This window comes from Lampetra fluviatilis, chromosome 46 (genome assembly GCF_964198595.1).
Source record: "Lampetra fluviatilis chromosome 46, kcLamFluv1.1, whole genome shotgun sequence".
NCBI classification, from domain to species: Eukaryota; Metazoa; Chordata; class Hyperoartia; order Petromyzontiformes; family Petromyzontidae; genus Lampetra; species Lampetra fluviatilis.
The window spans coordinates 596,971-612,036 of NC_136320.1; the positions used below are offsets into that span (position 1 = coordinate 596,971).

The window sequence follows — 15,066 nt, forward strand, 5'->3', positions numbered from 1 at the left end:
GATGATGGTGGTGATGATGGTGATCGTGGATAATGGTGATCGTGGATGAAGGTGATGATGGTGATCGTGGTTGACTGTGAATGATGGTGATGATGATGGTGATGATGGTGACCGTGGATGATGGTGATGATTATGGTGATCGTGGTTGACGGTGAATGATGGTGATGATGGTGGTGGTGATGGTGATCGTGGATAATGGTGATCGTGGATGATGGTGATGATGGTGATCGTGGTTGACTGTGAATGATGGTGATGATGATGGTGATGATGGTGACCGTGGATGATGGTGATGATTATGGTGATCGTGGTTGCCGGTGAATGATGGTGATGATGGTGGTGGTCGTGGTTAACCGTGAATGATGGTGATGATCGTGGTTGCCGGTGAATGATGGTGATGATGGTGGTGGTCGTGGTTAACCGTGAATGATGGTGATGATCGTGGTTGACGGTGAATGATGGTGACCGTGGATGATGGTGATGATGATGATGGTGAACGAGGAGTGGTTGGCCGCGGTCCCTTACCTCGTGAATCTTCCCGTCGCCAACTTCCCTCTCCCACCCCGCTTCGCGCCGGACCTTCGCCTCGGTTAGGTGAGAGTTTGGAGTTGAACAATTTTTTTAAAATTTAAATAAAAACAACATTTACAACTTCACCAAGCGTCGCCTTGAAGCGGCGCGTGTAAACATTTGTTTTGTTATTTTGGTGTCACAGTTGGATGTTTAATAATAACGACGAGTTCTTTTTTGGTTGTTAGGCGCAGCGAGGTACAGTGAGGTAGGCCTCTGTGGTTGACTAGGCCGCTAAAGATTAAAGTTAATTGACGATTAGTGAGCAAATATTTACATGTTTAGAATGCCGTGCCGCGTCAGTCCAGCAGTGGAGCGGCCGTGGATTATGATCGTGGTTCATAAAATATAAAAGTTCAATGTCAATCGCGAACCCCGTTGATTGTTGTGCGCGTTTGAAATGACGCAATGCGACTTTGCTAATTCCGCGTCGTCTCCCCAAGTTACTTTATCGACCTTCGTGAAAGTTGGTTCCGCAGTGTCAGCATCGACAATTGCCGACGGCAAGTTTATTGGGGTTTTTTTTTCTTTCCCGCGCGCCGTTGTTACAAAACGCAACTGGGCATGTTGATTGAGCTTTAGCGGCGAGCGATAACCCGAACCAAGCCCATGGCAAACCTCTCCCATCACCACCAGAACTTTGCGCAGCAGATGATTTGATGCAGGGCTAAACAAAAATGATGCTGGTAGGAACCTCCTGGTTACACCAGCCTACAGGGGATTATTGTGTCCGTCCGTCCGTCCGTCGTGCAGGGAGGGGCTGGGTGGGATGGGGCTGGGTGGGGAGGGGCTGGTCACCCCGTGGTGCCCTTATAAAACTCAACGTTTAACCTACTCACACCTGCTTGTGCCCGCCCTCACAGTCGGCCATATTTGCGGAATACACCACGCCGCCGTTGACCCTGGCCATTGACCGAGCAACCCAACGTTCCTACCAGCTCCTTCCGCAGGAATGTGTTGGCTGACCACGTGGCTTTGTTTTATTGCTACTAATCACTCCAATTCAAACAACATTTATCTGCCGCTGCCATAAGTAAATCATGCCCGGCATTCAGCACTTAAAAATATATATTCTTTCTCGATTTGTGCAAACTGTGCACAGTGTACACAGTATATGCTTTCAATTGTTTACTGTGTTGTCTCCTTACCATTGTAACACTGGATGAGTATCCTTGGCTGTCCACAGCTGGGCATGGATCACCGATGTGCCCCTATAATGGTAGACGTACACTCCCATTGTCTATCTACTGCTGGATGAGGGGTCCTCTTTCATTCATTCATTCATGCGGGTCGTTTGGGTTGTGTGACCGTGCACAAGCCTGGCTTGGTGAAGGCGGGGAGCGTAGACAAGGGAGCGTGGTTGCACAGCAAAACTAAATACTGTAAATTTCGATTTAAAGCTTTCGTGACTGCAGGGATTCATCTTCTTGGTTCTTTCGGTAAAGTCACGTAGAATGGAAATAATAAAATAATAAAAATAAAACAGGGAAATGTTCCAGCGCCGGGTGTGTCATTCAGACTCTGTCTTCTCGACAGACCTGTTCTCCACCTGAGGACGGCTGCTTGCGTTGTGGCCGAAACGTCGTGAGAATTATTTTATTATGTTTTATTTTTATTATTTCCATTCTACGTGACTTTACCGAAAGAACCAAGAAGATACAGTCTGTATATTTCTGCAACTGCCTGCTTTGTAGTCCCCGCAGCCTGTTCACGCCTGTTATACGTAGAGTGGTCGTCTCGGAGCTATTCAGGCTCCTCACAACCCTTCTTCGCGTACCGAGGACCTGACGAGATGGGTCACATTGCGGGTGATTTGGTCATCGAGCCGGAAATGATTCCGAGGACCCATATTACGCTCTAGACTCTGTACTTGGCCACGGCTCGTAGATGATCCCAAATTAGAGCGGAATTCATCCACGTCTACCATGATTTGTAATGCCTGTATTAAAGGCCTGTCGTGGGCTGATAAATGACGCAGCATTGTAATAGCTGACACTCTGTAGACATTCTCTACTCACGTATTATGTGTCATTTTATATTTAAACAGTGATCTCTCTTTGGTTGTAAACACGACTATTATTTTCTTTATGCGTGGGAACAGCCGAATGATGAGTAATTCTCTCTCTGTGACTCCCCCTGACTTAATGTCCGGTAATTGTCAGCGTACATTTTTTTTGTTTTAGAAAGTGTCGAACCATTGAGCGCGTTTTGCAACAACAACAAAAAGAGCCGCCGCGTGATGACAACCTCCAGGGCGGCGTTAATACGCGAAAACTATCGTCCCGAACCAATGACGTGAGATAGAGGGCCAAAGAATTCACGCCCGGTACGTGTCACCACCACGTTCAGCAAGAACGGTCGTTAACATAATTGCCACGTGCGGCTCGGGATAGGTGGTGGGTGGGGTGGGTTAAAGTCAGACAGACCTAGCCGGCGCCGGAACAATTCCCTGGTTCGAGTCCAGGTTTCAGCAGCCCGTGATTAAGCCGGGATCTCTGGATTAGCCAGGTTGATGGTCTCAGGCCAGGTCCGCCAATCACAGCATTGCGCATTGACACCCCCATAGACTTACATAAGAGACTCGTGGCCATGTGTTTTACCAATTGAGTAATTTGCAAGTTTTCATTTTGCAGATTTAATAAAGTCAAGGGATCATGAACAGCCACTGTGAAGCGGATTGCGAGTATTTTATATTTTAAGAGTGAAATTGATACCCTGCCCTGACCCAGTGGTAGAAATTCCATATTCCCATGGTGGGGGTGAATTAATGTATAGGACAACCACTGTTGACTTACCCACCAAGAGGTACGTATTTTATCAACCCCGGATGGATGATTGTGTGAGTTAGTACCCAAACCAGGAATCGAACTCGCTAACTTCCGATTGCGAGCTGCTCGCTCTACCCCACGGCAGCCACGTGGTCAGCCAACACATTCCTGCGGAGGGAGCTGGTAGGAACGTTGGGTTGCTCGGTCAATGGCCAGGGTCAACGGCGGCGTGGTGCATTCCGCAAATATGGCCGACTGTGAGGGCGGGCACAAGCCGGCGTGAGTAGGTTAAACGTTGAGTTTTATAAGTGCACCACGGGGTGACCAGCCCCTCCCCACCCAGGCCCACCCCTCCCACCCAGCCCCACCCTCCCTACCCAGCCCCTCCCCACCCTCCCCACCCAGCCCCACTCCTCCCATTTTTGGATGCACGACGGACGGACACAATAATCCCCTGTGGGCTGGTGGAACCAGGTGGTTCCTACTAGTATAACCATGTTACATATCATCCCGCAACGCTAACGTTGTCCCAGATCATCTCTGTTGTTCGACACGACCGTGTTTCAAGGATGAGACTGAATGGCAAAACCAGTCCCGATTTGGCTTGCACTGAACCAGTCCTGTTGAAAGTATGTGTGCTTCTCAGAAGCCCGTGGCATCAATGGGTTATGTAAAATACTTGTGGGTTTTTTTTATTTTACGCTGGAGAGACGGATATGTGCGAATTGAGATATTGTGTCTGCTTATCTTTTTTTTGAGTTATCTATTTTATTAGTCAACCACCCAACCAGTATTTCAACTTCGCAACACAAGCCACATGGCCGGTTACTACACCCGGAATTACTAACCAGGGCAGCTGCGGGTTTCGAACCTCAGGTTGGAACATCGCGTGCTATCGGCTATGGCCACGTCACCGCCCCTGGGTGCTTGCGACTACTGGGGGCTGTCGGTCGCGAAGCAGTGAGCCCCCTCGATGGGTTGAACGATCGGTGAGGGCGGCAAATGACGGAACAGCTGACGTGTGCTTTACGAGCGCAGCCCGTGGTGGAGGAGACTCGTTGCACTGTTCGCCGTTTTCCAGAAAGCGCCGATTCCTTTTTTTTTGTTTTGGTTTGCCCAACACGTTTTGTTTTGCCAAATTTGTAACCGATTCCCTTGGGTCCTTCTGTGCTTTGTGTTGAGTTTCGACAAAGTTTGGCCAGATCCCTGCGGTGTGGGGGAGAGCGGTAGATGGAGAGAACTGCTGGTTGATTGTGTTGAGTGTCTTTCACTACAGCCTTATCAGCTTCTTTATGTGCACGGCATATTACACATTTTAAGCATTGCAGAAGAGAAATGCGTTCGGCTGGTTTCAAGGAAGACGCGTGACGTTTAAGATTGTTTTCGCAATTGCACAGCAGAAAGTATTCACTCTTGCGGGTCGGTGGTCTAAACCGAGCGTGCGTGCACGATACACGCAGTATGGTGGGCACGCCGCAGTTAGTCGATCGACAGGTCGTGTATGGGTAATCCCACCTGCCCCAAGACATCTGACCAGCGTGGAAGAGTAGGTGGAGGCACTGCAGCTAGTAGTGGCGTGAGCGAGCAATTGCAGGGCTGCGTCTTTGCCTCGGCATTGATGTCACGTGACATGCAAGGCATTTTGGGTGACTGATTCCGTAATCACAATCCTGCTTTGTGCTGTCTATAAATCACCGCTTACGTATTTGATGACTTAGATTATATACTTTGCAGCCTACACAGGCATTTTTTTGTTCGATATGATGTTTTTCTCGTTTGCGGGAAAGCATTAGAATCTGTTCAGACTGCACTTGATAAACAATTAAATTTTTGGGAAAACGTTATATTACATTGATCCAGTTTGATCTTTTTTTTTATTCCAGCTAATCTCAACCCACCAATGGATAGAAGGCCTCACCACTACCATGTTGGTTACAAACAATTCTTATGTTTCTTCGCCACGCTGGTCAGCGCTAGTTGGGTCAAAGGATAGGACCGAGGCCTAAGGACCGGTTCTGACGTCACTCGCAGCCGCCGATATGCGATAGCCACGTCTGAGACTCAAACTGAGGTCGCCGTGTTCGCACCGCGGCACGCTGACCACTTGACCACCGCTGCTGCACCCCCCTTCGATGTATCTGCTGCTCGTATTTTATCAGCCGTGCGTTTCTGTCGCTTCGCAACCTCACCGTCAGAGTTTTAACTCCGCTCTGTTCTCTTTGCGCAGCGTTTGTTGTTGTTTTTTTGTTAACGCCCAGCCTCGCTAATAGAAATACGATTGGTCAAGCGGAAAATTGGTTTAAAGCAATGGGGGATGGGGGGGGCTTTAGATTAGCAACGATGCTGTTCCCCTTTGTATTAGCACACACAGCGCACATCGCAACAAAACAAAGCCCGACTTGCCAACAAAAATGTTTAGTATGGCCCTAACCAGCATAGTGTTTGGACTCTGGCTGCTTTACAATTTGGACTTTTAACTCGCTTGTGGCTTTTTTTTTGGAATGGTCCTCAGCGTGGAATTCGGCCCATTGATTGCGATGGAGGCGTTGGATGTAAGCGCTGGTTTGGGCTCGTGCGAATCATTCCAAGTCATACCCTTGCTAAGGGTACGCTTGGGAAAATTATTCTGCGTAGGTTCGGCTTCGTCAGAAACGTCACCGCCGCATCTGTGACCGGTTCTCCCCGCGATCGAGAGCTCGGTTCGAGGGAGACGGCTGCCGCTTTGTGGACGCGTCGCCCCGTCTCGATGCGCAAGCTCGAGCAAGTCGCGCACTTAGATTCACGGTTCGACGTGCAAAGTGGACTGTGACCCTCATAGGAATGGCGCCTGCCCCCCCGTGCTCTCCCCCGTGATTCCGTGGATCAAACAAATCACTCGAGACACCGATGTATGGCGGCAAGAACAGTTTATGCGACTGCTGTCGCAAGAGATCACACGTTTGACGCAACGGTCCTCCGTCGCCGACTGTTGCGTGACGAATTAATTGAATTGTAGGTTCGGTTTGAGTCGGCCGTCGCCCTGGCTGCAACGTTGAGCGAGCCTGGGCCAGCCGCCCCTTTGTCTACCCGGCGGCGTGAATGCGTATGGCGCAGTCGGGCGATCAGTCGGCAGGCCATTCGTGTGTGGTGGGCATTATTATTTTTATTATTGCACGTGATGGCAGCAGCATTGTGGTTCAGGAGGTCGATGCCAATGACGAGGGTCTGTTTGCTGCTGGTCACGACGAGAGGGCTTCAGCAGCTACAGATATTCAGTTTTGTTGCCATAAAAAAGGGGGAAAACCCTGTTCTTTCAGCTATAGAGAATTTGCGTGGTGCTGCTGTTACTCCTCCGTTGAAGGAGCGCAGATCACAGTGGTGTTTACTGTGCGGGCCATAGTTTCGGTTTTATGGCCACAGTCACACTGCTAAGGAGATGTAGACGTCACCCTGATGATGCTCTGATGCTGTTCATTCGTTACACCGGTGTTTTGGTGGGTTAAAGTGTGGGCACTCCCACAACTTGCAAGACATCTGGGTGGCGTGGAAGTTCTGGAGAGGGGCTTTCTGGAGCTGCCTGTGGTGGAGGCCCTTCTGCTAGCAGTGTCATGAGCAAGCAATTGCGGGGCTGCACCCTTACTGGTTTAGATTATTTGCCCACTGCTATAAATTCCCACGTGGTGATAAGCAACTTCGTTGAGCTATCTGTTTGTGGTGGCCAGGTCGCTTCTGAAAAAAAAGCTAGAAAGCTCAGTGGGCATTACCTGGTAAAATAAGCAAAAAAATAGTATCGTATAGTTTGAGTTAGGATGAGGTCAAACATTTAATGGTAAGATATAACTTTGGAAACACATTTTTTGAGTAGATTGGGTTTATGTTAGGCTTGGGGCTTAGTCAGACACACTTTAATGTTTGGAGTAAATTATTTATCGATCAAATCGATACTTAGGCTGAAGGTACATGCATGCGTCAAGGTTGGCAAGACGTTAACTCCCTCGTCTGGTATGGAGGAGGTCGTGGGTTCGATCCCAACCCTGACACGCCTGCTGTATATTTGGAGTTTGCGTGTCTCTCTCATCATCACGGTGGCTAGGAGATGTTGACTACCTCGCCTGGTATGCAGGAGGTCGTGGGTTCGATCCTGACCCTGACGCCTGCTGCTGTATATTTGGAGTTTGCGTGCCTCTCTCTCATCATCATCATCATCACAGTGGCTAGGAGATGTTGACTACCTCGCCTGGTATGCAGGAGGTCGTGGGTTCGATCCCGACCCTGACGCCTGCTGCTGTATATTTGGAGTTTGCGTGTCTCTCTCATCATCATCATCACCATGGTGGCTAGGAGATCTTGACTACCTCGCCTGGTATGGAGGAGGTCGTGGGTTCGATCCCGACCCTGACGCCTGCTGTATATTTGGAGTTTGCGTGTCTCTCTCTCCCCGTGTGGTCGCGTGGATTTTTTTCTAGGTCCTTGGGTTTTTCAACTCCACATTTAGAATCACCATCATCTGGTTTGAGTATTTGGCTCCTATTAATTTCCACACGATGACGATGAGCCACTTTGTTGAGCTATCCATTTGTCAAAGCCAGGTTGCTTCTGAAAAAGCTACATAGCTCAGTGGGCCCTTACCTGCCAAAAAATATTTTTTTTTTATTAATCGTTTGTTCTGTGGGGGTAATCTCTTATTTACGTTTTGTGTAAAGTCGCACGCAAACAAGGCGCCCGCGTTCCCTTACAGCCGGACGAAGCGAACAAAAACTGTGGAACCCGAGACAAAAAATTAAATACAAACGTGGCGGTGGAAACTGGACAAAAAGGGATCGATTCTCCAATGGGATCATGACCCCTCAATTGTGCCAAATCTTTTGAATCGCTGAGAGGGGCGGAATTGGTAAATGGCTCTTTTGTTTCTTCTTGCGATAGCGGTCGAAAGACATTTTGTGCAGATTTGGTTCTTGTTTAGTGTCGGGGCGGGTTTTAATTCAAACGCATCTCTTTTGTAAGCTTTACATTTCAAAGCGTTTTGTGTACATTTGGTTCTGGTTAGTGTTAGGGCGAGCGCTTATGCCAAACACATTTCTTGCAAACACTTAAGTCTCAAAGCAATTTTGTTTAGAGCTTGAAATCGCATTCCATCCGACCGTTGTGTTGCAGATCGCCAGTTGCGTGTGCGGGTCGCCCGCGCCTTTTGCGTTATTCATCAAAGATGTGTGGTGGCGGGGGGTGAGCGGTGGCACAGCAGTGGTCCGCACCACGCTGCAGACCCCCCTTCGGCATGAGTTCGATTCCCGCTCAAGGCCAACGTCACACAGGGAATATCGGGAAAACGGATCTTTGGCCTCGGACGGATTTGACTTGGCGTCGAATAACTTCCGACACTGTGCGGGGAGACAAAGGCAGCCAGAGACGGTGCTCACCACACCCAATCCCCTCGCGCGGTCTACACTCCGGCCTTTTAATAGGTGCTCGCCAAGAGCACTCGTCCCAGCAGTCTGCGTAGGCTATATACGTTGGGGGGATCTTTGCGTGCGTGCGTGCACGCGAGTGGTGTGTTTTATTCATTACTGTGCCACTCCATAGCTCCACCAGCCTCGTGGTGCTGGCGAAAACATTGTTAAGAAGCCCTTCAGCCCAGTTTGATGTGTTGGGGGCCAAGGGGGCGCGCACGGTTTCACAAAACTAGATTTTATTCTTTTATCCGACGGTGAAACAATAAAATAAACAAAATGAAGAGTCGTTGCCGGTGTGGCCTCTTCCTGGGCACCTTAGCCTGCGTAGGGTTACTGCTTCGGTGAACGTTTGCAGTGAATAGCAGAGGCCACGAGAGTTCCAGGAATTGTATTGTCACTCGCAGGAAGGAAAGATGTCGACATTCTGGCTGACTGACTCGGCCTTGTAAAGAATGATATATTTTTTTAAACGTCTCTACGGTCGGTCGACTGTGAATCCCCCCACCAGAGTGATTTGTCGAAAACGATGCAGTGTTTGCTTTGCGCTAGTCTTAACCACGGGCCACCGTACCTTACACCGATGCTGCTTGCTGCCCAAGCCCACTCGACCAGCGAGCCCGACTCTGCCGATGCGACGCTGTGTGTTGAAACGGGGCTAGGTTTTTGCTTGTGTCAAGCAAGTGCTGTTGAAATTATACATCCCCTCAAGTCCACCCTCCCACCATGCCACCCTACCGCCCTGCCGTTCTGCCGCCCTGCCACTTGACCGCCCTGCCAACCTGCGGCCCTGCCACTCTGCTATGCTACCACCCAGCCGCCCTGCCACCCTTCTAACCTGTCACCCTGCCACCCAAACAAACGCTGTCACAATCGTGCATGGACACTTTGCGTTTTCACCTTGCACGCCAAGTAATTTCAAACCCTGAAGTGATGTCGTTCTTTCAACGCTCGCCCGCGTGTGCAGGAGAGATTTTCGAGATTTGCAGTGAGCCCTCCTTGTGTGCGACAAAATCCCCATCAGTCACCACGGCCTTTCTGGGAGCGCGTAACCTCAGCAGCATTGGTTTAACACTCGCAAAACTCTGGACCGCTTTCAACATACGGCATCTCGCTGGCAGTCAAGCTTGCTTGATCCAATGCTGGTGAACTGCCAGATGTTTATAGGCATCTGTGCGCGAGTGAGGTCGTGATAACCTGGTCCCTTATCTGATTGCTGGGCACGGCCTGGGATACATTCCCCCCCTATCCTCCTCCTCGAAACCTCTTGTCTCAGGAAGCCCGGCATTCCTCAAGCGCACGGAAAATCTCTTTTAAAAAAAGATCCCGACCTATAAACGGAACGGGCAGGAATTTAAAACTCCGTCTTGCGTTCCCCGGCAGCCGCTTAGGGCGGCCCCATACTGAGTGCCGCCGTTTATTTTTTTTGGTGGGGGGATGGTGGTGGGGGTTTGAGGGAGGGGCAGGGGGGGGAGGCGAGGTGAGGGAGTGGGAGGGGGCGGCGTGGTGTGAAATGTGCTGACAGCCTCTCGTTGGCTGGCTGGCTGGCAGGCCCGTCGTGTTTTGGAGCGCGGAGTTATCTGGCGAGTGCGCGAAAAACTCTTGCGGAGTTTTAAAACGCGGCCGGTTGTGGCGGTGGCGGTGTTTTTTTTTTACTTTTTTTGTTACTTACCGCCGCCAGTTTCTGTTGCTCGGGCGTCAAAAAACTTCGATGGCGAATGTTCCTTCGCGAGCCCCACCCTCGCTCACCGTCGTGTGTACATGCCACGGACTTAGCCGCGATCGAGATAATCGCGGCTATTGTCGTTTGATTAAGACGCTGCCGGTTAACCGGGACGGCAGCTTCTGATCAGATGGCGGGCGGGCGGGCGTCACGTGGCCACCCAGAGGTTGTGCGCTCCAGAGACCAGTCGCTGTTCATCGAGCATGCTTTTAAACAAACTCTGAAACAATATTTATTCATGCTGGAGAAATCCGATGAGCTGTAAAACTCTTCTCCACAGATGTCCAGTAGGGGAGAGTGGTTAACAACGTTACAAAAACAAAGAATACAAAAACAGGAGAGGAGTGCAAAGTATGGAAATTGTAAATTAATCACTTTAAAAAATATATATACAAATAAAACCAAAATTTTTTTATCTGACCAGGTAAAACCCACTGAGCGATCAGCTTATTTTTCATAAGCGACCGGGCCACAAACAACAAAGTGGCTCATCATATGGAAATGTATGGCAGCTAAATAATCTAAATGCACGTTTTTGAAATGTAAAAACTCTTTGTTTCGGTGGCCAAACACCGACTCCCGTCACTCTACCGCATTGCCCTACCAGGTCATCGCAACAGCGCGCGGCAAACGCGTCGCCGGTGACTCTTACCGGTGGCGATCGCCTGAAAATTGCCTCGCCTTGCGCCACACCGCCCCGTCCCAGTTTTTAAGCAAGCGCCGTTGCGATTTCGTGCGAGCAACAGGGTCCTGCTGTGACGTTGCTGCCGGTGGTGTCGTCCGGTGGTGTCGTCCGTCTCCTCCGCTCGACCGCCCGATCGACCGACCACCCGCCCGCCCCGCCAGCACTCCCGCCGGCGCTACGAGACGGAGGAGCGGGCCGAAGCGGCGGCGGCGGCGGCGGCAGCGGCAGAATGTGGGAGACGCTCCAGGGCTGGCTGCAGTACTGCGTGGAGTGGGCCGCCAAGGACCCGTACGGCTTCCTGTCGACGGTGCTGCTGGCGCTGTCGCCCTTCTTCCTGGCCAGCGCCGCCCTCTCGTGGAAGCTCGCCAAGGCCATCGAGGCGCGCGACCGCGACGCCAAGAAGAAGGCCAAGCGGCAGGAGAACGTGCTTCGCTCGCGCAATAAGGGACGCAAGGCCGAATAGGCCCCGCGCCCCAGCGGCCCCTGGAGGTCTCTCGTGTTGGCCGCTGGGCGCGGTCTCACGGCGGTGAGCTACTGGCGATAGTGTCGTGGCGGCGTCTATGGCTTCCGTCTAACCTTCACCGGTCTTCCTGTGCCGCCACCGCTGTTTTTGTTGTTGTCACGTTACTTGGCGATGTTCGGCGTTAGGCGGCGACGGCGATGGCGACGTAGGCGGCGGTGGTGGCAGAGGGATGGTGATGATGGTAGTTTAGCGGGGGGGGGGGGCGTCAGTGTACGTGGAGGAACGTGGATCGGCCACGATGCGTGTCTCGACGAAGAATAACGACCGTGTGTTAGGCGGTTCCATCCAAAATTCTGGGGGGAGGGAAGTAATTTGTTTAATGAAATAAATCTGTGAGTCAGCCCAATAACCTGGGACCAAGCCCCGGATCGAGTTGTCATCGTGGCCACAGCTTTTGATGCCACCATCACCACCATCACCACCACCATCATCACCATCACCACCACCATCACCACCACCATCACCACCATCACAACCACCATCACCACCACCATCACCACCACCACCATCACCACCACCATCACCACCACCACCATCACCACCATCACCACCGCACCTCATCCCCAACGCATTCTCTCCCTTCCGCCAGATCCCGCAGCTGCTTCATAGTCAACTCACAGCCACCTGCAAGGTCTACCCTGAGAGTCTCATTCCACCGTCTGGCGTTAGACTCGCACAAAGACCTATAGACTCATGCAGAGACCCATGGACTCATCACACAGAGACCCATGGACTCATCACACAGACCCATAGACTCACACAGAGATCCATAGACTCACGCAGAGACCCATAGACTCATGCCGAGACCCATAGACTCATTCCGAGACCCATGGACTCATCACACAGAGACCCATAGACTCGCACAGAGATCCATAGATGCACACAGAGACCCAGGACACACACAGAGACTGGACATCTGTGAAAACGAGCTTCATAGCTCATCAGATTTCTCCAGGATAAAAAATGATTTTTATTCTGAGACCCATAGACTCGCGCAGAGACTCATAGACTCAGAGAGGTCCTGACCAGTCTCCCACCATCTGCTCTTTGGCCTTCTCTTCCCCTTGGTCGCTGGACTCGAGGAAGGCCGCCACCCCAATGCCTGTCTGGGTAATCGGCCCTCGCCCCCCCCATGCAGCGCTATCGTCCCACCCAGCGCCGCCGTTTCTGCCTCGCCGTAGGACCACCACTGGAGCCATTAAACAACAAAAATGAAGATAAACATTTTTTTGTTTAAGACCTGCCTGTCGACGACGGACTTTCTTTCACGATACGTGTACATTGTGAAAAGAGGATGATCAACCCGCTTCGCACGCTGCTCCCTGTTCCACGATAAAGCAAAGAAATGGCAGCAGCAGCAGCACTCATTCTCACCTCTGTACATTACCGCGCTCCCCACCAAAACCCCTACAAGTCCCACCCCCCCTCGATGGCACGGGAAGCTTGCGCCACCGCGTCAAGGAAAAAATGAACGGGGCAACCGCGGCGGCGGCGGCGAGGAGACGTCATCTCCCTCGCCTGTTCACGCAGGAGAGTCCGTGGGTTTCGCTCCCGGACCCTGACGATGCCTGCTGTTGCAGATTTGGAGTCGGCGTGTTCTGTCTCTTCGCCCGTGGCGGTCACGTGGATCGTTTATCCGGCTTCCTGCGGTTTTGCCCCCCCCCCTCCTCCGCCCTCCCACCACATTTAGAATCAACACACGTTTAGATAATTGGGCTCGCCCGTATAAATTCCCACGTGTGATGATCATGATGATATCAGCCACTTCGCCGATGAGCTTTCGTTGTGTGTGTCCAGGTCGCCTCTGAATAGTGGATATCTCGTAGAGGTTTTACCAGCTAAATAAAAATTTTAGTTTATAAATTCATTATTATTATTCTCGCGATGCGTGCATAGGTTCACGCGTGTGAGAGTCGAATCGTCATCAATTTATACAAACGGTAAACTTTTATTTTAAATAGCGGCTCCTGAGTGCAAGCCCGCAGACCCAAATGGCGAAGAGGGAATCACAGAGTGAGGCAGTGCGTGGGAAGCAGAAAGAGAAGTGGTGTTGGGACCTGCAAGTGTGGTGAGTGGGTGGGTGGGTGAGTGAGTGGGTGGGTGGATGAGTAAGTGAGTGGGTGAATGAGAGTGGTGAGTGGGTGAGTGAGTGGGTGTGTGAGTGAGTGGGTGAGTGAGTGAGGGCGGTGTTATGACCTGCAGTGTGGTGGTTGATCACGGTGCGGAGGATGAGCCGAAACGGCCCGTGTCCTGTAGACCAAATCCTCACCGTGGGTGGAGGAATCCGTGAGCGAAGTTCTTGTCCCGTAACCATGGTCGGTGGCTGGACTGGGAGTAAATCAGTGCTGGAGCGTCATTCATCGGCTAATGGAACAAACCGAACCATACAAAGGAGATGTAAATTACAGCAAGAACAATACAAATGAGGTGGTAAAAATGAGACCAAACAGCATCGAAACTCCGATCCTGAATCCTGACGATGACTAGAATCACTGTGGGGGAGGGATGTGAAATGTCTCGTGATGTCTGCTCTTGTGCGTGACTTTTCTCCGTTGTTCTACCAGCACCACACTCATGAATGAAACTGGCCAAACATCTCAATGCAGGATGATTGGAAGCTAAGCAGGTGTGTGAACCTGGTTGGTTACAGCGTGGATGGGAGACTCCTGTCTGGGAATGCCAGATATCAATGTCGGTTTGATTTGCGATGGATTCTAGAATCATGAGGTTAACAAAATGGAATCGTATCGCTGATTGGGGGTGAATTATTAAACGGCAAATTTTTACGAGTCGATTCACAATTTGTTTTTTGTTGTTGTTGCCGGTAACGATCCGGCAAAATTTGTGCCGTAAGACCCTCCACCATACGACACGGCCCAGCAAATAATATCTGCCGCGCGGTGTCCACGCGTTTTTGCGACGCACACGGATGATTGCTGTGGTCAGCTCACTCACCGGCGAGTCTGCAGAACGGATCGCAAACCCAAAGTTCAAAGTGGTTCGATGCGCGACGATGTTTGCGTGGACGCTGCCTCGAGCATCAGGAAAGTCGGCACGTACACGGCCACTTGTTTGGCGATGACGGGACTGTGGAGGCTCTTCAAGACACAATTATGGCCAAGTCGTTCCGTGGCCAAAACCAGACGTAATTTTTTTACGCTGCGGAGAATTGCGCGTTAAGTCAGTCCCCGAGTCCTTGGGCGGCGTGAGCCTGAGTTCGAACCCAGGGCACGCGCGGCGTCATGCAACCTGTTTACTCTCATTCATTGGATTCTAACGGGTTGGAAGCCATGCCGAAATCAGGAATCGTGAACTTCAGAAATTGCGCGACACACGCACAGACACACAGACGCACGCACGCATGCGCTTTGTCT

General features: G+C 51.1%; 1 protein-coding gene across 1 annotated transcript; it reads left to right on the forward strand.

Annotated features, from left to right (window-relative positions):
• Window positions 1–524: 524 nt before the first annotated feature.
• Window positions 525–14,478, forward strand: SMIM15 (small integral membrane protein 15). Its single transcript, XM_078876845.1, has 2 exons — window positions 525–591; window positions 11,231–14,478. Exon 2 carries the CDS (start codon window positions 11,399–11,401, stop codon window positions 11,630–11,632), a length of 234 nt encoding a protein of 77 aa, XP_078732971.1. The 5' UTR covers window positions 525–591; window positions 11,231–11,398; the 3' UTR covers window positions 11,633–14,478.
• The last annotated feature ends 588 nt before the right edge of the window (window positions 14,479–15,066 follow it).

Coding starts and splice junctions, on each gene's coding strand:
- SMIM15 (XM_078876845.1), top strand. CDS start 11,399: ATGTGGGAGACGCTCCAGGGCTGGCTGCAGTACTGCGTGGAGTGGGCC.